General features: G+C 40.0%; 4 protein-coding genes across 7 annotated transcripts in view; 3 read left to right on the top strand and 1 right to left on the bottom strand.

The window, feature by feature from the left end:
• The first annotated feature begins 104 nt into the window (after nt 1–104).
• LOC132258106 (superkiller complex protein 2) lies at nt 105–3787 on the top strand. The gene is made up of 2 exons (XM_059755222.1): nt 105–176; nt 233–3787. Exon 2 carries the CDS (start codon nt 233–235, stop codon nt 3692–3694), a length of 3462 nt encoding a protein of 1153 aa, XP_059611205.1. The 5' UTR covers nt 105–176; the 3' UTR covers nt 3695–3787.
• On the top strand, nt 3778–5336 carry LOC132258108 (leucine-rich repeat protein 1). The gene is made up of 4 exons (XM_059755223.1): nt 3778–4321; nt 4383–4625; nt 4687–4988; nt 5051–5336. The coding sequence occupies exons 1-4, from the start codon at nt 3848–3850 to the stop codon at nt 5298–5300; spliced, it is 1269 nt and encodes a 422-aa protein (XP_059611206.1). The 5' UTR covers nt 3778–3847; the 3' UTR covers nt 5301–5336.
• A 16-nt stretch (nt 5337–5352) lies between these two features.
• On the bottom strand, nt 5353–6715 carry LOC132258109 (glycosyltransferase-like domain-containing protein 1-like). Its single transcript, XM_059755224.1, has 4 exons — nt 6455–6715; nt 6245–6397; nt 5696–6175; nt 5353–5630 (listed from the first exon to the last, which is right to left on the bottom strand). Exons 1-4 carry the CDS (start codon nt 6661–6663, stop codon nt 5378–5380), a joined length of 1095 nt encoding a protein of 364 aa, XP_059611207.1. The 5' UTR covers nt 6664–6715; the 3' UTR covers nt 5353–5377.
• Nucleotides 6716–7534: 819 nt separating this feature from the next.
• The window catches only part of LOC132258676 (lysine-specific demethylase 3A), a 46850-nt gene continuing 29634 nt past the window's right edge, over nt 7535–24750 (top strand). For 2 of the 4 annotated variants that reach the window (XM_059756080.1, XM_059756082.1), the window contains exons 1-4: nt 7538–7666; nt 14779–14925; nt 21530–22177; nt 22293–22522. In XM_059756080.1, coding sequence (XP_059612063.1) covers nt 21992–22177; nt 22293–22522 — 416 coding nt within the window. In that variant the 5' untranslated portion in view covers nt 7538–7666; nt 14779–14925; nt 21530–21991. Of the gene's footprint in view, nt 7667–14778; nt 14926–21529; nt 22178–22292; nt 22523–24750 lie in introns of all 4 variants that reach the window. The other 2 variants (XM_059756083.1, XM_059756081.1) reach the window with 2 other exon arrangements.

The following is a 24750-nucleotide window of genomic DNA, read 5'->3' on the forward strand; positions in this document are numbered from 1 at the left end:
GAATTCACGTGTATTTCGCACACATCCTGTCCCTTTAAATTTCACCGTTAGAGCCTTTAAAGTTTAAATCCCAGCAAGATGACTTTTCCGCGTCACAACAAAACACATAACCTCAGAGTTTGTAAGCTGCCGTGTGTTTTCTCCTTTGTCGCGGAAAATCGAGATATTTACTTAAAGTCTGTGACTTATTGTGTTTAATCCGGCAAGAACTACATGAATTCTCCCTTTGCAGATGGAAGTGCCCGAAAATATGCAGGATTACATAGTAAATCCACACCTGGAGCTGCTGGAAAGCATGCCTCTGGAACACTTACCTCGCCAATCAAATCCGCAGGAGGTTTTCGACGTTTCCGAGCCCTTGGTGGGCACGACACTGAGGGCCAAACGATGTCCTGTCACCGGACAGGTGATTGACTTCGAGGAGGTGGAGATCCTGGAGCCAGACAGTCGACCAGACAATTCCATGTCCTTCCAGCGAGCTCCGGACGCTAGTGGTAAGAGATCAGTGCGCGGTTCCTCCACAAACTATCCCTTCTTGCCTGGTGGATTTGACGATGTGCCTGATGAAGAATTCCCAGACGAGGGAGATCAGTTGCTCACTCTGGCGCCCGGTTTTGAGCATGGAATCTCCAGTAGTGCTGAAGAAATTGAGGAAGCACTTGAAAATCTGAAGATTGAAGAGATCGATTATCACAAATTGATCCAGAACAACCCTATTTATGACTTGTGGCCAGAGAAGAGCCCTAAAGTGAGTGAGAAGGAGAAGATCAAGCGCCCCAAAGTGTTGAAAGTCAGCGACACGAAGGCCATCAAGACAATTGAAACGAAATGGGCTGTTATGGTGGACACAGATCAAGCAATTCCGCCTGCATCAGCTGAACCAGCTCGCATTTTTCCTTTCAAACTGGACAACTTCCAGAAACACGCCATCCACCAACTCGAGGATCACAATCATGTCTTTGTGGCGGCTCACACTTCAGCGGGAAAGACAGCCGTGGCGGAATATGCAATCGCATTGAGTCTCAAGCACCACACGAAGGCGATCTACACGTCACCAATCAAGGCACTGTCCAACCAGAAGTACAGGGACTTCAAGAAGATATTCAAGGATGTGGGACTCATTACTGGAGACGTACAAATAGACTCTGACGCTTCGTGTCTCATCATGACGACAGAAATCCTGCGATCGATGCTCTACTGCGGGAGTGAAATTGCTCGAGATCTCGAGTATGTGATCTTCGACGAGGTGCACTACATCACGGATGTGGATCGAGGACATGTGTGGGAGGAAGTGCTGATTCTCCTCCCAGCGAATGTGACTATAGTCATGCTTAGCGCCACAGTTCCCAACACACTCGAGTTCGCCTCGTGGGTGGGACAGACGAAGAAGAAGAAGGTGTACGTCGTGAGCACCCTGAAGCGCCCCATTCCCCTCAAGCACTACCTCTACGTGCCGTTCGTGACGAAGAACAAGGAGGAGATCCATCTGATTCTGGATGAGAACAATCGCTTTCTCAACAAAGGCCACTCGGACGCTGTGACGCTCAAGGAGGCGACATCAGCCAAAATTGGTCGCAATCTGTCGCGGAATCAGGAGAAGACCATGTGGGAGAAGCTCGTGGCGTATCTGCGAAAGACTGACAAAATGCCAGTGGTGGCATTCACTCTCTCCAGGAATAGATGCGACATGAATGCCGAAGCTATGCGTGGCTGTGATTTGTGCACAAATAAGGAGAAGAGCATCATCAACAGCTTCTTCCAGAAGTGCCTGCAGCTGCTCAAGCCGCCAGACAGGACGTTGCCGCAGGTGAAGAACCTGCAGTACTACCTTGAGAGAGGCTACGGAGTTCACCACTCGGGAATTTTGCCCTTTCTGAAGGAAGTCGTAGAGATGCTGTTCCAGTGTGGCCTCGTGAAGCTCCTCTTCGCTACGGAAACCTTCGCAATGGGCGTCAATATGCCCGCCAGGACGGTGATTTTCGATTCTAATCGCAAGTTTGACGGCACCGAAATGCGATATCTGCATCCGGCTGAGTATACGCAGATGGCAGGTCGTGCCGGACGTCGAGGACTGGATCAGAATGGCACGGTGATTCTCATCTGCAAGACCGAAAAGATTCCCGACATTCCGGTGCTGCAGGGAATGATGCAGGGGAAGCCAATGCGCCTGGAATCGCAGTTCAAGCTTACCTACGCCATGATCCTCAATCTTCTGCGCGTGGAGAGGGTGTCAGTGGTGGACATGATGTCCCACAGTTATCGTGAATTTCACTCGCAGCAGAAACTCCCGGAGAATCAGCTGAAGCTGCAAAAGGTGCAGGAGGAATTCACATCTCTAGAGCCACTGGGTGAGAATATGAATTCCCTGTGTGAGCTCTATGATGTGGCCACCAGTTACTTCTTCTTCCTGGATCAAGTCAATGCTGAGGTACACAAGCAGCCGGATGTGAAGAAGAAGCTTCAACCAGGGAGACTTTTAGTCATCACGAAGGGAAACTTCTGCAACAATCTGGCTGCAATTATCACAGTCACTGAGGTCCAGCGGAAGGAGGTGGAACTGAAGGTGGCCGTGCTTGGAGACCAGCTAATGTCTGATGAGGATGAGAAGGAAGATTTCTGGTATCGCATCCTTTCCCTCGCAACCGCTGAGAAGATTCATGTGCCGGACAATGTGACAACCTTCACCTTGCTCACTGTGAAATTGAGGCACATCGTGAAGATTGTGAACAGCATGGTGAAGATCCAGGCCGATACCATCCTCAATAGCTGGCATCGACGACAGCAGGAGCGCTTCAAGAACGATCCACTCGGTCCGAGTGCCTTGAAACTCATTGCCGACTTGAATCAGTTCCTCGAGGGAGACGGCAAAATTGACTACGTCAATCTCTATGAGACCATCCCACTGGCTGTGATTGATGACATGAAGGAACTCACCCTTCAGCGCAAGAGACTCACCAGTGTGCTCTCGTGCACACGAGTCAGCAATTTTCGCGAGCAATTCCGCCGTGTTTTCGAACGGAAGACGCTGGAGAAGCGTCTGCAGCATCTCAAGTACATCACTTCGAAAGACAATATGGCTCTGTATCCGGACTATTGCAACAAGTTGGAAGTTTTGCATGAGATGCGATACATTGATAAGCACAATAATATCACCATGAAGGGTCGTGTGGCGTGTGAAATGGGATCCAATGAGCTCATTCTCACGGAAATCATCTTTCGCAACATTATTTCCAATCTGGAGCCAGCAGAAATTGCCGCTCTGCTCTCTGGGCTGGTGTTTCAAGCCAAAACCGAAGCCAATCCCAATCTCACTCCGATTCTGAAGAAGGGAATTGCAGAGATTGAGGCCATCAATGATGAGATCTTCCATTTGGAGCAGAAACATCGTGTGTCAACATCGCTGGAGGCTCAAGCGAAGCCCAAGCTCAACTTTGGTCTCGTGGAGGTGGTGTATGAATGGGGGAGAAACAAGCCTTTCGCGGATATCAAGGAGCTCACGGATGTTCAGGAGGGAATCATTGTGCGATGCATTCAGCAACTTCACGAAATCCTCCTCAACATCAAAGACGCCTCGAGAGTATTTGGTGATCCTGTGCTGCACACAAAGATGGAAGATGTCTCCAATGCCATCAAGAGAGACATTGTCTTCGCCGCCAGTCTCTACACGCAAAAGGATGCCGGGATAATTTCATGAGCATGCAAATTGTCGTTGGGAGGAGAAATAAATTTAAAATTCCGCGCAATTTCACATAACCTCAATTTTTCTGAATTGCTCCGAATCGCAGATATCGCGAATGTTGATGTTTTGTTCTCTGCAAGTTTTGTCCCAATTTGGCTGGCATTAATCATGAAGATACTGTGTGATGTGGTTGTGCACAATCGCCAGCGATCCAGTGCATCGTACAAGAGTGCTAAATCAACGCTGGCTCTGGGCTTTCATCCGCCAGGTGGGAAGCCTGACAGCATCCTCTTTGTCATCCTGTTCACGGCCAAGAGTAAGTCCGGGACGCGGTATCAGATCACAGACAATGTGAAGCAAGTGTTCACGAGATTTGTGGAGGATGGGAAGTTCACGATATCGCTGAAGAATCCAGAGATAGACATTCAAGTGCGCAGCAAAGACACTGTGTTGCTGAAGAACTTCCTTCGGTGCATGAATGTGGCCCTCAAGGGCGATGACCAGAATCGAGAGAAGCTGAGACTGAGTACACTGAGTGTCACGCCTGTGACCAGCAATTTGCGCCCCGTGACAAAACTCACCATCGCCAAGAGGTCCGATTATCCCGTGAAAGGTCTGCCCAAGACACTGATTCATCTGGAGGTAAAAGCCCAATTGAGGTGAAGATTGCGGAGGATTTTCAATGATTTTCCCTCCTTTTCAGGTGATTGGTCTGAACAAATCTCGTGTAGATTCACAAATATTGTACCTGAAGAACTTGACGCATCTCAATCTCAGTGACAATGCCATCTCAAAGATGCCAAAGGCACTGGGAGAACTGCATTTGATCACTCTCAACATGTCCGGAAACGTGTTGGGCAGCGAGATTGGTGGCTGTGATTGGAGGTGGCTGGAGGGATCGGGAGTTTCAAGATCCCTGGTCACTCTGGATCTCTCAAACAACTACGTGAGCACTGCAATTGAACGCTATAATCACTGAAAGTCTAAAGATTCTCCCTTCTTTGCAGCTGAAGAACTTCCCCTTCAATCTCACCAAGTTGCAGAGACTGAATGATCTGAATTTGGACTTCAACAGTATCAAAAAGATCCCTTTTGCCATCCAGAGCATGAAGACTCTGAAATCCTTCAGTATAGAAAGAAATGAACTGGAATCTTTGCCATGTGCCTTGGAAAATTTGTGCTTCGACGATATAAATGTGTCACACAATAATTTCCCAGACAACACTGATGATATTCCACAACATGAATTTGTGTTCAAGCAATCCATCAGCCTTCTTGAGATCTCTGCTCGTGCCGTTCGCAGATTCAAGTAAGGACACTTCGTGTCAGGCATCATTGATGTGAATTACAGTATCCTTTTCTACTCTACAGCGTTCCGTATGCTCACCCATCGTCCCATCCAAATATCCAATGGAACACCGTTCCGTGGATTGTGGCGAATCTCCTGGATTACACTCCGCTGTGCACTTGTGGGAATCTCTGCTTCAGCGCCAAGATCTACGAGAAATGCTCTGCCATTCAGCTGCGCTACAAATGCATCACTTCGAATGCTGCCGGAGTCATTCTGGCGGACGGTGTCTTCTGCAGTCGCCGGTGCTTCGAGAGACGATTGGTGAATTGATTCAAAACACTTGTTAACTCCATTTACTCATAAAGCAAGTTTTTCAATAAAAATTTCCCTCAGTCAACAATCCGTGACTATGTGGAAATGACTGGCTTGAATTTATCATAGAACTTTGGTATCAATTGCGCCGACGAGTACTTGTCGAATGAGAACATTTCGAAGAACTTGCTCCGCTGCCGGTGGAAGAGTTCAGGATTCTTGCACCAATTGTACAGCATCTTGATCAGTTGATTTGATGTGTTGTAGAGATTCTCCTTTGGATAGATTTCCGGGTAGACTAGTTTATTCGGGGCAATTGGCATACAACCGCAGTACGTGGCCTCCAGCCTGTGAAGGATCACGAAGATCAGTGAAAATCTCCCAAGAAATGCAAAATAATCACAAGAACTCACATGGAAACTCCGTAGAATTCGTGGCCAGCTGTGGAGATGACTATGTCACTGGCGAGGAGAGCCTTAAAGTACTGCTCGCGGTCCAAGTGGCCAAAGTGAACGAGTTTCCCGCCCAACTTCGACTGGATGTCCTCGAAGCAGTCCGGAATGGTCTGGAAAGTTTCACCAAGAATCGATGCTCTGAAGTTCACCTGGCGCTTATTGAGTTCTATCAGCGTCTCCGTGAGCAGTTGGGGATTTTTATCGTGCTCCCACCGATGTGGCCACACCAGGTGCAGAATCCCCTCCTCATTCGGGCATCTTTCCCGCGGCATCCAATGAAATTTCACAGGAAAGTAGATCACTTCGCATTTTGGCTCGATCTTCTCGCGAATCGCCTTGAGCTTCAAGTCAGGTTGAATCTTGAGAACAGGATTGATGTTGTCGAGGAATGATGATCGATTGAAGAAGGAATTAAAGACAATATCATCGGCCGCCAAGCTGAAAAAGCCCAAGAAATCGGGTGTTAAGATAGAAATCTCCTGTCTTTTCTTCACTTTTCTACTCTACCATGACATGATTTGGTTTAATCCATATTGGCAGTCACGCTCCTTAATCTCCCGGATGGGATAGACTAATTGGTTCTCGTGGAAATACACGATCTTCTTGCACTTCACCAGATCCGGTCGGATGCCCAGAAATTCCGCCAGATTCAGCACAGAACTGTGGAAAAGGACGCAGTTGAGTAGATATCGCAAACACCACACCTGGAACACTCACCAAGTGAAGAGAATCCTGTAGTCATGGTCCAGAGGGATGATCTGAGAGAAGTAGAGAGCACTTGTTCTGGCTCTCCAGTGCCACTTCTTTGCCGGCAGTGTGAAGAGATTGTACTCAGCCGGATTGATGCCCTCGAATATTGTGTCCAGCAGTTGCTTGTGTGATCCGCCGTAGAAGGGCTCGATCACCAAGATCCTCGCCGACTGCATTGGACCCGGGAGCGTTCGCCGGAAGCACAAAATGTCACTCCGGCTCTTCAGTCTATTTAAACTTCATCACACCCCTGTCCTGCCTCTGTCGTAGGACAATAAGCGACAAAATTCCGATACACAACACTTGCACTCTCGTCTACACGCCGCCAGATGTGGCCACTATCTATGGAGTTGCGTTTGCAATTCTCTCTGCACCAAAATGACTCCAAAATAATGATTTTCATTCATCACCATTGCGACGAATTTGCGTAAATCGTGCGAAAACAGAGCAAACAGAAGTGGATAACGGGGAACCACTAGCGCCCTGAGGTTCCCACACTCTGTCCACGGGCAGCGAATTATGAATGAATCCCACAATCCAATTGGCCATAATTTGCCGGAGATTTATTGAGGCCGGGAAGTGATTTGGCAGTTAAGTCGCCACTCTAATCTTATCACGTCTGCAGACAAAACAGCAAATTACGGGTTAAATAGAGTGGAAGAAACTCACCTTTTCCCTGGAGTTCAAGGTTCCTTGCACTCGGCCGCCCTTTGCATGGCAAAATCACCTGCATGTCATGCCGGCCAGATTCCTCCGATTCTAAAAATACAGCCACCACGCCGCCTGTACTGCGTGTGGGAGGGAGATGATGATAAATTGCATAATTTTCGAGCACTATTGCCACACATTTCATCAATAGTCGGACGTTTTTTTTTGCCTCCTCCGCCTCGATTCGGCATAATTGAGAGCGCCACACAGAAGCAGATGCTAATTGGCGACGAGGGGCGCAGAGCGTGTGTGTGTGTGTGTGAGACAAAAAGCAGTGAGGCTGCCCCCTCGTGGCTGACGTGAGAAATCGTTAGTCGTTTCAGGTTTTTCAGTGGAAAAGTTGGTGCGTCTATTCTTTTGACTATTTCTGAGGTAATCTGTGCCGGGTTTTGTGAGCAAGGTGCCAGGAGATCTCCCTATGCATCCGCCGAGACGTGGTACAGCGTGATTTTGTGCAATTGAGGACTCTTGGTGAGTGATTTTCACTGTTTTCTTGCGCTCCAAAATTTTCATGGTCCCCCACAAGCAGTCCCACATTTTCCTTGCCCCATTCAGCCCCTCGTGCTGTTGCCCTGGTGGCGAGAGAAGGTGGCCAGAGTTGATGTGATTTCGCCTATAATGTCTCCTACGACAATGTATCATGTTTGAAATCGCTGAATTACTGCCATTTCGATGTACATAGCGGAGTAAATGAGCGAATGTAATGGCCGCCGCCATCATGCCACAGTGTCAGATTGAGGTAAATAAGCGCCACACAGTGGCGCGCTGGTGTGTGTGTTGTGTTGTGTTGTGTGAGATAGCTGAAACTTCCGAGGGAGGTGTTTTTGTTCTTCGAACTCGCGATGATTTCCCCATAAAACGGCACTACCGCAAGCCATGGATTCTCGACTTTGATGTCCTCTCCACACACATAATCAAATTTGCAAACATTCAGCCCTTTGCAGAGTCTCCCGGCCTTGCGTGCGCCTTTTTTTCTCTGTATTTCAGTCCACTGCGGGAGGCATGTTGCAAATGTGAAGGGACGTGAAGAAAAAAATTGTGGGTGATATTGCCGAGGTATTTTATTTTTAAGGCACCCCATGTACACTGATATCGGGGGTTGTTTGCCAATATTTCATGTGTATTTTATTACGTAAACACTGAAATTGTCATCCCCTATTTTTTCCTCCTTCTCTCTTGCATCTTGTTTCTGTTTCACCGTTTTTTCTTCTCTCTGTCCAAAACGTCTAAAGAAGGGTGGAAACATTGCTCAATTTTCGGGCGTCAACATGGCCTAAGAAAATCACGAAAGTTACACCCAAAATCAATGCTTTCTTTGCGACTTTTCCAAAATTTATATTCGGCTAAAATCTCTTTTAGAAATATAATATTTGATAGGACATAAATAATTGATATTTTCGTTTTTACTTCCAATTATACAATTACAGTGTAGAGATTTTAAATAGCGCCCCCCGCGGCTCTGAGACATATCTGTGTGTCGCGAATTTCCACGTAAAGCTAGATGTCTGAAATTTTCCACCAATCTTCCTTCATTAATAACTAATGATCATGCCAAGTTTGAAGACATTCGGTCTAATCCTTAATCACTTTGTGATATCAAAACCGAGCCAAAGCAGAAAACAACCTGAGATTTCAAATAGCGTCGTCTCAGCAATCTTTGATTTTTTGTCCGACACATTTGTTTTGGGTTCTTAAAGTGGTTCAAATTAATCCGAGGTGTCTTCAGGATAATTATCCTGTGCATTTTCAATTTTTAACTGGACTTTATACGTGTTTGATATCAAAATTTGATTAAATGAATATCAAATTTTTTTCATTTTGCAAGTTTCTCACTTCCAACTCTCTTCTTTCTTTCTCTTCTTCATCTCTTTTATTTATTTATTTATTTACTCCTCTGTTTGACTCCAACTTGGTCTTCAGACTCTTCATGTGGTTTATTTTTAGAATTGGGATTCTTTTATTTTATCTCTTTTCCACGTTTCTTCGGGTATTAATATTAGAAGATCGTTGTCACTCAATTCTTGTCCACACATAATGGAAGAATGAACGTTTTTTTTAATGGTATTTGGGACTTTCCGGGTATTAAGGTGGTATTTTAATTTAATATTCCAGAGTGTGTTGCATTATTTGTGTCATTTTCGCATAATAGCAAATTACAGAGTCTCTAAAAAGTGAACATAACATAATGTGCAAAATAGTTTCACACAAGCTCTCAACCCCTCCCAGGTGGCTTCTTTCTATCATGCACACTTTATATTTTCCCGTTTGGTGGCGTTTCCTTTTCTCTCTCTCTCGCACATGCACGGGTTGTGTTTTGAAAGGAAATAATGAGCATTTTCTCCGCACGAGCATTCCATGTTTTCGTCATTCCAGTATAGTTAGCTTGGGGATTGATATCGGGTCGTACATATTCAGGGAATGTACATCAAAGTTTATATATTATGTACAATTTTCAGACATGTACATTCAATTGTATTTACCACTTTTCATCAAGTAAATAGAATGTGCGACTTTCAGTGGGGAAGACAGAGAGTGTGTGTGGGCAAAAAGCAGGAATGGGTGGATTTTTTTTTTGTTTCTACCATTTTTCACTCAACATGATTTTTTTTATGTGCACACAAAATACTCCAACCATTTTTTAATGTCCGAGGACGAGAATTTCTGTTGTTATATCTCTGGGAGAAGTAAATGAAAATTCATATCAGAATTAATTCCGTTTATTCTTTACTGAATGCTTTGCGAGAGTTTTATTAATAAAAATAGAGATTTTTTACTGTACAACAAAAAGCTATGGGGAGATATATCATATCAAGTATGCTTTGTACGTGTAAATATAATTTATTAACATGTAATATTTGTATCCTTTGAGAGAGGGTAGATGGAAGAGACGAGCTTCAAAAATAGAGAGGGAATCACTGTATCTTAATGTAACACGGCGGAGTGGAGGAAGTGCGGGAACAAGGATGGGCGGAAGAATCAAGGATAAAGTGAGGGAGACCTTATGTAGACACGTACATTATGTACTGAAACTCCAAACCACCTTTTCTACACTGATGCTTTTCCACCATGTACAATATCAAATATTTACCCCTTTCTCTCCCGGACATGAGAATTTGTATCTCGTCTTCCATCTTACTTCGCTCCCAACTCAATACCCGAGGTTAGACTCATGCTTATTCTGAAATTCGTATTATGTGTGTGTACAAAAGACGAGGGCTGGATTCCTAGGAAGAAGAAGGATATTATGTAAGTTTTCCATGGCAGTGCTTAATTGAAACGACTTGTCTATTGAATTTTCGCAATTTGCTTTTTCTGCCAATTTTCCTACATTTTCTTCTCTTCTCTATTCAACTCTGAATATCAAGCTCTAATGCCTTCATATTAATTTCTTCATCATTATAAGTGGGAGAGACATCAATTTCCGCCTTCCATTTATGTTAATTTACGGAGTTTCTTTTTTTTTATTCGCCAGAATTTTCCACTTTATTTTGGAAGAAATAATAAGTTCTGTTCTCAAGACAGTGAGACATGTTAAATACACATGGGAATTCTTTAAAAAAAAATCCTCATCAATTGGTTTGATGGAGAGGTTTGAAAGACACTAGAGAAACGAACTTCTGCTGAGTCATTTGTAGGTGAACTCATTTTAATTTTGACGTAAACACAATTTGAAATACTTTATTATATACAAAACTATTTCAATAATTCATCGTGTGCTCAAGTGTTTATTCAAATGTTTTCAAATTGTATAAACTGTATTGCGAACTGAAAGCAAGTTGTGAAAGAGAAATATTGTAAGAAGAACAAATTAAGAATAATATACGCATAATTTAAATATCAATAATAATCATGTGTATAAATTGTATAATTCTAAAGTTATTGCGACCTTCTGACCTACCCCAGTTTTGTATTATATTTGAATGATTTTTTTTTCCCCGTATCTTTATCCTGGCGCAGAGAGAGGTTTTGTGAAAACATATTATGGGTTAGGCTGTGCGCTGGTGAAGCAGGGGTTCTGACTTCGAGAGGGCACTCAAAGGCAATCCTGTGTATGTTTGGAGGGTACATATTTTATGATGCGACGGCAGAGAGCACGATAGATATCTGTGGAGTTTGTTGAGATGTGGACACATGCAGAAATTTGCAGACGCTATGACTATTTTCTCTCTCAAATGGAGGAGACAAAGGCGAGTGACAGAGATGGGAATTACAATGAATATGGTGTGTGATGATGGTGTGTGATATAAAGAAGTTTACATAAATTTTCCGCAGGGATATCGCAGCACAGGTTCTTCCTTCCCTCTATGCGCTGCTGTCTGTCACCCCTTTTCCATAGCCATAAATCGACTTTCACGCTCAAATGTCTTTGGGGGTGTGAAATTTTTCTGTGGAAAAAACCGAAAATAGCGTGTTGAAGTTGGCAGAAAAGAGAGGGTATGAAAAAAAAGTAGCAATTTCCCTGTGAAGCTGGCATTTATCGGATATGGTATGTGTGTGTATCTATTGAAGGAGGTGGAGGAGGACTCGAAAAAGGGGGAGGAAGGTGAATGGTGAGAGAGAGAGAGAGTATATGACGCCATTTTAATTAATGTGTACTTGCAATACAATTCCATATAACGTGAGCGCAGTTACTTTTGCGATAAAGAGCGAGAAGAGTACTTAAATAGCAAAGTATATGCGCACATGTTTGTATGTAATGTACAAGAAAGTTTTGTGAACTAAATTAAAACACGGTTCCACTCTTGCAACTCGCGTGTATTTCCCTCCTCCTCCTCTTGGGGTACATAGACGAAAATGTTTTTGGTGTGTGGAAAAATTTCTTGTATATTTAATTCCTCATCATATCTGCGACGTCGTGAACTCAATATTCTATAATTAATTTTCTTATCTCTGAAAATTATTAAGTCATGTAAGTTTTGCTACTCCTCCTCTTCTCTCTCTCTCCTTCTCCCTCTCCCTCTTACTACCCTCTCGGGGAGAGATATTGTTGTTCAAATAAAACTGGTTCATGTGAGAGAGGAAGTTTGTGATGATTGTGTGTTGTGTGCGATATGCAGGGTATGAATTTGAATAGGAGTCTTTGGGTGTGTGTTGTTATGAGTATCTGAGATTAGGAAAATAGGGAAAAAACAACTGCTTCAAGTTATGATGTATTTAAGTTTACCGAGAAAATGTTTGACTAGCGAATGGAGATTATAAACTGATGTGGCAAATGATTTGGATGATAAGAAAATGTGCTCAAAGTTGCCTGAATATTTGCTATTGACGCATGCACTTGGCATTATTTGGAATTTACGACATCTTTGGAGGGGCGATCTTCTCTGAAGAATGATGCTCGAATGATGAGTGAATAAATAAAGAATATTATGCGTGTAGTTGTGCTTGAGAGAAAGGCAACAAAAAGCCCTTTTTTAGACAGAAGAATCATCTTAAAAAACAGAGAGAGAGAGAGAGACAGAAAGCAAAATAAAGCATATGTTATAGAATATCACTGTGATCTCATGCAGAGAGATGTTAAGGAAGGAATCTCTTTTCTATCCTCGTCACTTTTATTTTCAGTGTAGCATTGGATTTTTTTGTGTCTAGCCTGATTTATATAAAAAAAACCAATTTCTTGTCAAAAGAATGTATGTGTGGTTAAAATAGTGACTCATTTTCTTGATTTTTTCTTTTATTCTTCTTCTTTCCTGTGGTATTTGAAGAAGGAACAAAAAGTGGAATAAGAAGCAGTTGAGTGCTATTTGTGCTGTATCCTCTTGAATTTCTCGCCTTTTTCGATGTATCTTGACCCAACATTGAGGTGAAGAATTGGTTAAACGTTTTGTTAACCAAGATTTGAGGTTTTAACGTGACTTTTTTGGCCTTGACTATTTGAATGGTGTTTTCTATCCAAAGCACAGTCATTTATCTAAAGCAAGAGAGCGAGATATCATGGCTCATTGTCTCAAGTAACATTATTAATAAATTGCTCTATGTACTGTTTCATGCATATTTTATTAGTTTCTTTGGAATTCATCTTCTCCAAGGGCCGCACTGTCAAAGGTTAAATTGCCATAGTTTAGATTAAGCGTCCGTGCATATCCGCAAGTTGTGATTTGCTGATTCACCAAATTGTTAAATCTATATTTACATAAGTTTATTTTCTCGTGCTATTTCTCTATGTTTTGCACAAATCTCTCTGTGTCTGTTTTTTTTTTATTCACGCGAATTGACAAATTGTGTTGAAAATTGATTTGTCATGAAATTCTGAGAAGTCGTGAAACCTCGTGGGTTTGGCGTTGAATAGATTTGATTGTGTAGCTGTAGATTATTGGCATGTTGAGCGACGTAATTTTAATATATGTATATTTATACTGTATCGTCAATTAACACGACTCGTGTATATGTGTTCATCTATAATTAAATAAATAAACTCTTAGAACATGTTTTGAGCATACAAATGTGAATTGCAATGAATATATGATGATAGAGGAGAAGAATAATAAAAAAAAAATTTGCGTCTCAACTTAGAAAGTAAGCATAAGATGTGGAGAATAAATATTGTGATATACTGTGAGAAAGGAATTGATGTAATTTAGGTTTAATATAGGAGAGAAAATCAAAGTGCCGGAGAGATAGATAAACGTGTAAAACGGGGGAAAAGGGAGAGAGCGAGAGAGAGGAAAAGTTAAAGCATTACAATTTATCGCATGACAGTACGATATGTCATAATTGATACATAATGTAATATAAATGTGCCTCACACTAATTTTCCGTCTCTCCTTCTCCCAATATAGACGCGAATGCACAAGTGTAAAGGAATGAGAAATAAAGAGAGGTGGTTTAGACATTCGCGGCCATTAAACATCTACCCACTCTTTCTCAATTAACATCAAAAACATGATAACATATAATCCCAGTATATAATGTAATATTATAAAATGGCAGAGAAGTGTGGGGTGTTGTGTGCGCGGGTGGGGTGAAATGAGATGAAGTTATGTACATAAAATTACTTCACTCTGTTGAATTCTGTGAATGTGAAGAGTAAATAATTCCTATGTGCAACTACATATCTACACTTGATGTTGCCAAGACGTTGAGTGCCAATACACCAAAATTTATAATTCAAATACCTCTGAAGCGCTGAGAAATCATAGTGCACTATCATAATGTTGGGAAAATGTAAGCCAATATAGCGTACATCAATTAATATGAGATACTAAAATGCTTGTTATCTCACTCACTAAAGCGCATTCACTTCGTGAGAGCGCTTTGTGTGTCTGGAAAATCCAGGTGTACTTTTTCTGCCAAGGCAACTTACGAATATACACATTTTTCCTGAAATTCTTTTCTTGCCCTCCCTTGTCGACATATAAAAATTGTTTTATTTATCTTTCCTCTCTTGGGTGAGGGAAAAATACTTTTTCTCGCCTTTCTGACTGCACTCTCTGTTTTAGAGACGGGGAAGACAGGGAAGTACAGGGAATTTGTGTGAAGTCTTATGTGTTTGGGGAAAATAAACATGTTGGTCCCGCTTCATCTCTCCATAAATGCCAAGTGTACTCTTGCTCGCTCTCAAGTATTTTGTCTATATCTCTTTTCAGTCTCTGTTGGGATGCGAAAAGAGGCAAAATATATAAGGACAAACAACAGTGTACATTTGGCAATAGCTGAAAACATACATATAACCCGAATCTCATCATCTCATCTACTCTCTAAAAGCGCCTATTCATGGTATATAACATAAAATGGTAAATATATAACGCTATATTCCCTCAGCTATGTTTGCATGTACAATCACAGAGCATATATCGTGTGTTGTGTGCTTCGGTCCCACTTTGGCGTTTTGGTATTAAACAGTTTTGCGGTGAAAAGTGTTGAAGAGAAGAGAAACCATGTGGGTTGAATTATGTATTCTATCCGCGTAAGTGTGAGTGAATGTTGTTTCTTTTATGTTTCCTTTTTTTGCTTGTTGGCCCGACATTTGCTCTTGGAAGACATTTCAACTAACTCAAACGTGTTGCAAAGAAAGCAATATAGTTGAGATTAATGCCATAGGAAGAATTTATTGGGCAAAATGTCATTCATTAGCACACATTTCTTCTTAGAACCTCATTTTGAACATTTATAATGGTTAAATTTGATCATAAAACTAAGAGTAACTATGAAAAACTATGAATAGTAATATTTTGTTCTTATCGGGTTTTTTCTTTTCAAAGAACATGATGAAATTATGATTGTCTCAAATTATGTTTGTTTTCATACAATCAGTTGAAAAAGGCGTTTTCTTTTCACCTTTGCTAGCGAAATGGTTTTAAATTACCGATTAAAAATCGTCTGTGAATCATCCCTTGTCGAATTTGCTATTCCAACAGCGGGTGATTCAATCGACAAATTCTATATACTTGATGTATATTTGTGAATACATATATACTTCACGTATTTTCCATTCCTTGCTATATTGTATCTGCTACTAAGCATATAAAATGCTGTCTTTATATAGCAAAGGCATTTTTTTTTCTCTATCGCCTTCTCAGTCTCTTCCATATGGGTAAGATGGATAGAAATGAAAATTGGCATTTCTTATGTTTTTCTTCTTCTCTTCATGTGCCTTTTTTCTGCTCTGCGCCGAGCGAATGTTGCAGAAGAAGGAGAAAAAAACACGCAACAGAGAAACAAGAATACACTAAGTTCAATATCATATTAAATTCAATGGGCTTGAGCGAAAGAAAGAGAGAAAGAGAGTCATAATTGAGAACGATATTCTCAGCATTTCATTTTTTTTCTTTCTACGCTTCCACCTCTATTATAAATTGATGGTGTGCCTTTTTTGTGGGTTCTTTGAACGTGAGCGCGTGTGTGTTAATGCGATGAAAATAAATTCATGTAATTTTCTTTATTAAAAATCAAATGAAACAAGAAAAAACACACCATCTTGATACACACTTGTGGACGAAATTGTGACAAATATTGTGGACAAAATCGATAGTTTGTGATTGAGCAGAAAAGCAGGAAGAAAGGTATAATAATAATTTGTCTAAATCATAATTCTTGCGGAATATCATTAAAAAGCCTTTAGCTTGAGGATATAAGATTGAGATTCAGCTAAAATATTGCTGACAGGAATGCCAAGTATATCAAGAGATTTATATTACGACGGATGAATAGAAAACTATGAAAAGTCGATTTCTCATAGTTTTCGTCTTCATGTATTTTTGAAAAGCCTTTTATTTGTTCTTTCTGTACAAAAATTTTGAGATGATTTTGAAATGTCTTAAAAATTGCAGTAAAACGTATAAAACGCCTCTTCAGAAAATAATTATAGATGTTCAGAATTATCCTAAAATGTTTATTAGACTTTGAATGCATATTTTTCATATCTTTTAAATTTTTTCGCTTGAAAACATGAAGAAAAAGTTCTAGTAAAGTATGCAAAGTTGATTTTGTGTATAAAATAGACTAAAAAACCATTAAAAATCGACTTTGAAATGTAATGTTTTCAGATTTTCTATTATTTTGCCACATTTTAGTCAAAAATTTTAAGAAATACCAATAAAACATTTACAAATTACAAATACAGAGCAATATTTTCACTTCAACGAACAATTTGAAGGTGTTTTAGGGATTTTGAAGTCTATTTGAGAAATTCCACAGCTGTATTAACGCTAAATTTTAAACTCGTTCTGCTGAAAAATGGCAATTTTGACTTTTGAGAGTTTTCGAGGCACCCGTCGATTTAGCACTGACAGCAATTTGGCTTGAATTTAAAATGACTGGTGCATATTTCTTCGTTGGTCTGGAAAATCCTAGTTTGAGAATTCATCCTCGCGCCAGATTTGGTTTGATTACACAAACCTTCGTGCATGTTTACAATAAATCTGTGGTATTCGGTGTTTCGCTTCTTATGCTGGAGCCACACACACACAATGGGCAAAATAATGTAAGAGAGGGTCGACAAGAGGGGAAATAAGTGAATTTAGTGTTTCAAATAAGGGGGAAGAGATGATGAAGAAAGAGATTCATTTTGATAATATCTGTTAGTACTGGATTTTTTTGTTCCCCGATTTCCTTAATTTGTTCTACTCTACATTCATCTTCGCTCCCCCAATCTACTCCTTATCTACTTTTTTTTCTCTACTCCCATCTCTTACGCAATGTGTCTCCATCTCACTCTCGAACTAATAGGTCTGAAAGGTCTTTTAGAGGTCATTCGTTCAAACTCACAGAAAGGCACGATACAGCCGTAATGTGAGAGTGAGAGAGTGTCATGTATGATGTGTTACCATTTAAATAAAAACGACACGCACAAGAGCATGACAGAGGAGGAAACAGGTGTGAAAAAGAGAGAATTGAGTGTGAGTGAGAGAGGGACAGAATGTAAACACGATAAAGAATATTATGAGATAATAATGTATTTGAGAAGTATCATGATATGAGGGGAAGTGTCGCATTCTCTTGCTCACTCTTCACCCTTGCTTATCAGTCAGTCTCACAAGTATTTTATTACTTGAAACACTATTATCAATTTTGCAGTGGAACATTTACAAAATAACGACAATGTGTCATGTATTTATCTCAATTGACACTCTTTATATACAAAGGCTCTTTATGTGTGCATATTCTCAGTGTTGTGTGACGTCGTGAGTATGTGTTTATAAGAGAAGAGGGAAATATCTTTATCCTAAATTCATATTATTATTATATGGTATGTATTCTGTGGCTATAATAATAATACACTTTCAATGCTTCAATATAAAAGCTAAATTAAGGAATTATCACAATATTTTGTACGAGCTCAGAGGCAATAAGTGTGGGAAGAAGAGAAGAAGGAGGCTTTGGAAATGATTCAATTGTTTACGTATCAACGATAAAAAGTGCTTTGTATCTGTCGACAAGAGAGGGGATATTTTCGTTGAAACACTCCAAAATTGCGCGTATTATGTAATATTCTTTGTTATACTTGGAATTCCGCGCAGAATTTTAGGTAGATGAGGCCATTTAGTGTGAGAGATATTTTGCTATGCTTTGCAATTGTAAAGCCAGCGAACTTTGCGGGTGGAGGAGAGTTGGGAAGAAGGTATTTCTATTACTATACAAGAGTGGCAAAGCAGGAAGAAGAAGGTGAGGGGATGTGATACACAAAAGAAGACCTTTTTTAGCTGGCGTTGTGTGCTTCTTTCAGATGGATGTGTGTGGTGTTGTATGTGATGATTTGTGTATATAAATGGCAGGTGAAAAGGGATGAGAAAGAGAGAATATCGAACTCATCCGAGATATTTTTGTATCTTTTTTTCCCTCTTTATGTTACGCTCATTCTCCCTTCATTATTATTTATTTTTCCGTGATGTATTGATAGGAATTTTCCTAAGTAGATCTAAAAGAAATACAATATGAATTCAAAGGGAGGCGCAGAATATATTAGCAAAATAAGGTGGAAAATATTTAAGATACAAAAATGATGTAAAATGAAAAGAAGCTAATGATAATAATCGCATTCAGTACACTCGAAAATTTAGGGTTGTTCACCAAAGATCGGTCTAAATTTTCTTGTCTACACAACATCAATCATGCAGGTTTCATGTGAGTTCTTGTTAAGCGGAAATCGACTAATTGGAACACATTCAGGGTTGGAATGGAGTAAAAAGCGCCCATTAGTATTTAGGGCGTGAGATATAGTAATTCCAGAAATTTGAAAGCTTAACTCTACTCTGAAGCTTGTTTTTGTGTATATATTGTTAAATTTGTTAGAGGAAAATAGGTACACAAACCCTCCTTGAGGGCATGCTCTGAGATTACATACAATGATGTTGAATCTACTTGTACTGCTGCACATCTATAGTTACTACATAGTCGTTATCATCAGCTTAATAGTATTGCGCAATATCTATGTCGTTCTTCCTGTTCTGTTCATGTGCTGCTGCGGCACATAGAAAAGAAAAGAAAAACATGAAGGTGTACTCTTGAAATCCATAATAGAGCTTGCAAAATGGTAAAATTTTCGCCATACGGAGAGGAAAGATAGTGTGTATATACATACATATATAGCTCGAGTTTCCCATCTTGTGTGTTTGGCATTTTGTTGAAAGTTTTGCGGGAGAGCAAGTGAGATGGGTGTCCACGGGCGCAAGAGAGGGTGGGTGGGGTTTGGGGTGGAAAAAAGGCAGACGGAATTGAATGCATTTTTAGCAGCAGAATATGGCGCTGTGTGTCGTAGTGTTAGTGCCAGATGTCTCTTGTCATATAATAAATGGAGAGAAAGGTATATATATATAAATAATTGTGAATTCCTGGTCCAATGTGTGATTATATACATAGTTTAGTGGCACTTCAATATTCATTTTTAGTCTATATAATGTCGGACCAGAGTGATGCTCATATGTATAAACATTGCCGGGGATGTTGTGTGTAGACTAAAAGTAACATGTAATAATTTATTTGTATGCGAGGAGAACATGTCAGAGAGTGAGAGACAGAGAGCAATAAGGTAAACAGTATGCGGCAAGGTCATTCCCCCTTCATCGATTTAGTTGGGTGTTTTCTGGGTGCTTTTGGTACTTGTGTAACTGCTGGTGTTGCTTTCGCGCCTTTTGCAACTGTACACACACATCTCTCTTTGCTTCTTCTGGACACTTACCATTGACTTTTTCAGAAGTAGCTGTGATTGCTCAGCCACAATTTGGCCACTCTCAAGTGGATAAACGTGAGGTTCTTCTTCTTTTTTCATCGTTGCTGTGTGCCATCCAATGACATTTATTTGCCTATTTTGTGCCACTTTTTGGTTATATGTCTCTCTGTCTCTGTTGTGTCTTGTGGCACCTTTCCGAAATTTCCCCCCCTTATTCATATGGTTGCCTCTCAAGATGCGCAAACGGTTAGGGGTCATCCCGCTCGATTTCCTCCTTTTTAACACACAAATGTCAACCCGGCCAGAGCCACAAATGCTGCAAGAGGGAAAGAGATGGCGAGTGATTTGAAAATCAGTGTTGGAAAGTGTATAGTTTAATTTTACAATTTACTTGTGGAATTTTGAGTGTGAAAGAACGAGAGAGAGAGGGTGTTTTGTGATAATATTGTGCGCATAAGTGAAGAGAATGTTTTCACCTTCTGTTCTGATTCTGCACACTATTCTCCTCTCATTCTCCATCTCTGTCTCACACTGTGATTTTATCTCAATCCACTTTATTATATGTAGATGACTGGCTGGCAGAGCGAATCGGATGGTGTAAGTGGTGTGAAGGAGTGACAGAGAGGGGTGGAATAAGTGCAAGAATTAAAGCGGGGTCAGGTGGAGTGAGAGATAAGAGGTCTTTTATATAAAATCAAGCCATGTACACATTGTATTTGGAGACGTTGGTGTGAAAAACCGAGGGAGTTGGATTCACTTCTCTCTTTCTCTCTCCTTCTTCCTCTGTGTGTCATCACCCAATGTGTTGGGAATGGTGTGGATGGAAGAGGGAAGAGAGTGTTTATATATGGTTGAAGTAGAAGCTCTTTGTTTCACTCTCGTGAGTCTCCCAATTTTCTTTTTATTGTTCTTCCTCGTTGATTACAAAGACTCGACAGAGAGACGTGTTGTTTTTCTCTTCTTCCCTCTCTTTGAATATTGTGGAAAAACTCTGGGAAGAAATTCCAATGTGAGTGTTGTTTTTTTTCTTCTCTTCTCCCGATTGTTAATGTGTAGTGTCTTGACATTGCTGCAAAACGGATGGAATTGTTGTAAGGGGGAAAATATGATGAGGCACATTCTGTTTACTGTTGATTTCTTTGTGTTGTGAGAAATCAAATATTTGTGACTACAATTATCATATTGATAATTTGTATGTGACTTTGAGTGTGAAAAGAATAGAGTGAGCGCGATTATACAAATTTATCATCATTTTTCACCATTCAGTGCGACAAAGTTGGAGAAACATGTGCTCGTGAGAGGTTTTTTTTCATGTGTTTGAAGTATAATCGTAGGATTAGATATATTTCAATAGTGATTAAATTGTTTCGTATCTCTTGATATCCAGAAGATTAAGGGATAAATTATCATGACATTTACGGCATTGTAGAGATATTTCACTTGTGTTGAGCAACAGATTTTGTCATAGTTTTAAATCCCGTGGAATGTCTTGTAATTCATTTTCTTTAACCTCTTCTTTCTTGGTAGACAATTTCAAAGTGAGTGCTTTGAAATTTTCTATAATATTCTGTACCTCCTAATTTACTTAGCTGAACATCCCAGATGACAAAAAACTTACCGAGCTGTGTCTTAACTGGTCGTTTTTTTTATTTATAAATGCACAAAATACTGTGAAACAATTTATGTACATATTTGAGACTTATGTATGTATTTCTTTTCTCTATTTTCAGCTACGTCTACAATCCATGGAAGAGCATCAAAATTTAACATAAAATCTACAGTTCTCGAGTGTTTAGTTTTTTTTATTCTCCTCGCTTTTCTGTTCATCCAAGAGAGAGAGAGAAAGAGGGGCGAGCAGAGGAGGACAGCGAAAGAGCCGAGTAGTGTGGTGAAGAGTGACCTCGATTTAAAAACAGATACTATATGTACATAAATTGCAATACATAGAAGAGCCTCGATATATTTGTGATTTGAAGTCAGAAGCAGAATTAGTGCAAATAATCAGTGTGTAATAACTAAGAAAAACAATAGGCGAGAGAAAGAAGACACACTTTGGCTGTTTGTGATTTCTGTTCGTTTTCGTTGTGCCGCGCGAGTGTGAGAAAAGAGGAGGAGGAGGAGGAGACGGTGAAAGAAGTTGCGGGAAAATTGATACAAGAATAAACAATTACATATTGTTGGGATATGACGCAATGGGTGACAGCGATTCCGGTGTATCTTCAGTGAGTTCCGGTCGAACAACATCATCATCGTTGTGTGGTGATGATCGATCAACATCGGGCTCACGCAGTTCAGCTGCATCTCTGTCACTGTCTGAAGTTTCATCGCCAACACCATCGTCATCGTCATCCTCATCGTCCAGTTCGCAGCAGCATCAGGTGAGTAGATATGGCTTTGATTGCTCTCTCCCATTGCTGGTAGCCAAAGAGGAAATTGTGCAACAAATTTCTCTCTTGTTCTTGTCCTTTCGCTCGTTGTTTCCGGCGAGCCTAGGAGCCAGTGAAAGTTTGGCGTGATCCCCTAACTGTTGATGGTGGTCCACAGGTGCGACATGTCCAGTCAGTTCAGCACCACTCGCTAATGATGACGCCAGCTGGACACTCCTTCCAGCCGCTGCCATCACACGTGTCGCTACTTTTGCCACCACCTATCTATCCGCCTGAAATGTGGGGAAAGCAAGCGACTCCGGGAGGTCAGCGCTTCGAAGATAGCAGACTGACTAGGTGAGTTTCCTTTCGCATTTTCACTCAATCTTGTTAACATTGCTTTTTGGGCCATCTTTCCCGAGACTTCACTTGGCAAATTTCATGTCTAACTCAATTACAACGTACTATCACATGATGTGAAGCAATGTAATTTTGTAGTTTGAAATATGTGTATTTACCAACAACAAGGGACTGTGTGTTATTATTGAATTTATTAACTGTTTGCGGAAGAAGCAGTTCCACTTTCCTTCAACTAATTCGATTGGTTTCCCTAATTAGCCAGAAACACAATGGAAATTTCCCATCAATGCGTGGTACAAAGAGACAAAACGGAATAAATTACATTGACAAACTCATTTGCATGTCAATCTCAAGTCTCATGGCATGACAGGAATTCTTCGTTGGGAATAATACAGTAAAATGCATCAATTCCCAATGCTATTTATAGATCTCTTTTTTTTATCTTATCACCTTGTCTTCACTCAAAGACCTACATTATTAGTTTTGGGCTATATAGAGATAATGGTGAGAGTGATAAGACAAAGTTGTTATTTGTCTTCAATATTACAGTTTCCTGCTTATCTGGCTATTTTTTTCTCTCTCTCTTCTAAATCATAGCGTGTGTTTAAACGTGAAGTCAGTGATTAATCTATATTTATCTCGTTACAAAAAACTGTGTTGAATATCAAATACTCCAATGGAAATGGAAGACTTAGTAATTATTTACGGTCAGAGTGTGATTGTGATGATTAAAAATCAAACTCCGACGCCTGTTTCTTGGCTAATGACAGACTGCATGTCAAACATATGTGTGTGAATATTTGGTGTTTAATTTCGAGTTACACAGAAATTGCATCAAACACTGGTTCATATTGCTTGAATCTTCTCTAGTTACCAAATATATATTCAGTGCGAAATTCTACTCTTATCTCTGGTCATCTCAATTCACAAGTTATACCATTACTAAATCATATCTTGTGTGTGTGTGGAAAATTAAACTTTTCGATTTGCATTAGCATATTTTCCCGTGGAAGTAATTTGATGTCAATCAATCGGGGATTGGAGAGAAGTTGGGTTGAAAGCGATTGAGGTGAAACAAAGGAATAATTTCCATATTCTCTCTCTTTACTCATTCGCCAGTATACCTTTTGTGCCACTTTGACCGTTTTCAATGTCAATGTATTATTATCCATTGTGCAATTCTTCATTAGAACAAGAATGCTTGCGCAGCACTTTTGTGATTGTTCCAAAAAACTTAATGGTGGAATAATGATAATTATTATTACAATGTAAGTCTTGAGATTCTCCAAAAAATTAAGAATATCGCTTCCCTTGCTAATATTAAAGGTTACTTTGACACGCCTATGTTTGTCCAACTTTTAAAACAATGGAAAATATATATTTTTTATCTTAGTTAAATATTTTGTAATAGATTTCACATAATGTCTGTCTGTTCTCAATTCGCATTAAGCGACTATTTGATATTACCAGTGTGGCATTGGCCATTCTTTTTCTTGCCACAATTCCTCAACACACTAATTGCAAATTTACATTAATAGATTTATTGTTGTTGTATTGAATAAAAATATTTTCTCAAGTGGAGGAGAAATTGTATGGAAAGTCAAATCAGTTGGTAATCTTTTATATACAATCGAAAGAAGTGAATTGTGTAGTTTAACAAGAAAATATACATTGTACAAGAAGAGTTCAGTGCCATTCTAAATTTGAAAAGAAGTACATGGGATATGATGATATGGAGAGAGGGATAGAGTGAGTGAGAGAGAGAGAGCGGTTGGTGGCGTGAAGAAGAAGAAAAGAAAAATTTTTGTGGAAGACAATGGTAACAATAATATGGAAATGTAGTTTTGTGCTGTCTGAACATGCATATATTGGACGATATATTTTTAGTTATATGTTGAGAGGTGGAGAGGAGAGAATGTGAATAAATATGATACCAAGAAGAGTAAGTACATTTCTGTACAATGGGATATTATGTATTTGGTAGAATAAATACATAAATATACGGATGTTCACCGAATGAGTATGTAATGTAAGTAAGAAAGAAGAAGCAGCACGAGACGAGGCGAAGTGAAGTTATGTGAAGAAAAAGGAATGAAAGGAGACTCATGAGAATTATAAGTTTAGTTCCATGAATTGCTATAATACATGTGATATGTATATAGTGGACAAGATAGAGTGTGTGAGAGAGAGAGAGAGGGTTATGTATTAATATAAAACCGGTTCAT

This window comes from Phlebotomus argentipes, unplaced genomic scaffold (genome assembly GCF_947086385.1).
Source record: "Phlebotomus argentipes unplaced genomic scaffold, Phlebotomus argentipes genome assembly scaffold_4, whole genome shotgun sequence".
NCBI lineage: Eukaryota > Metazoa > Arthropoda > Insecta > Diptera > Psychodidae > Phlebotomus > Phlebotomus argentipes.

Excerpts from the sequence above, each read along its gene's own strand:
- LOC132258106 (XM_059755222.1), top strand. The coding sequence starts at position 233 with ATGGAAGTGCCCGAAAATATGCAGGATTACATAGTAAATCCACACCTG.
- LOC132258108 (XM_059755223.1), top strand. The coding sequence starts at position 3,848 with ATGAAGATACTGTGTGATGTGGTTGTGCACAATCGCCAGCGATCCAGT. Across the intron at positions 4,322-4,382 it reads AGACACTGATTCATCTGGAG|GTGATTGGTCTGAACAAATC; the intron begins GTAAAAGCCCAA and ends CCTCCTTTTCAG. Across the intron at positions 4,989-5,050 it reads CGTGCCGTTCGCAGATTCAA|CGTTCCGTATGCTCACCCAT; the intron begins GTAAGGACACTT and ends TCTACTCTACAG.
- LOC132258109 (XM_059755224.1), bottom strand. The coding sequence starts at position 6,663 with ATGCAGTCGGCGAGGATCTTGGTGATCGAGCCCTTCTACGGCGGATCA. Across the intron at positions 6,398-6,454 it reads TACAGGATTCTCTTCACTTG|TTCTGTGCTGAATCTGGCGG; the intron begins GTGAGTGTTCCA and ends CCTTTTCCACAG. Across the intron at positions 5,631-5,695 it reads GAATTCTACGGAGTTTCCAT|GCTGGAGGCCACGTACTGCG; the intron begins GTGAGTTCTTGT and ends GATCCTTCACAG.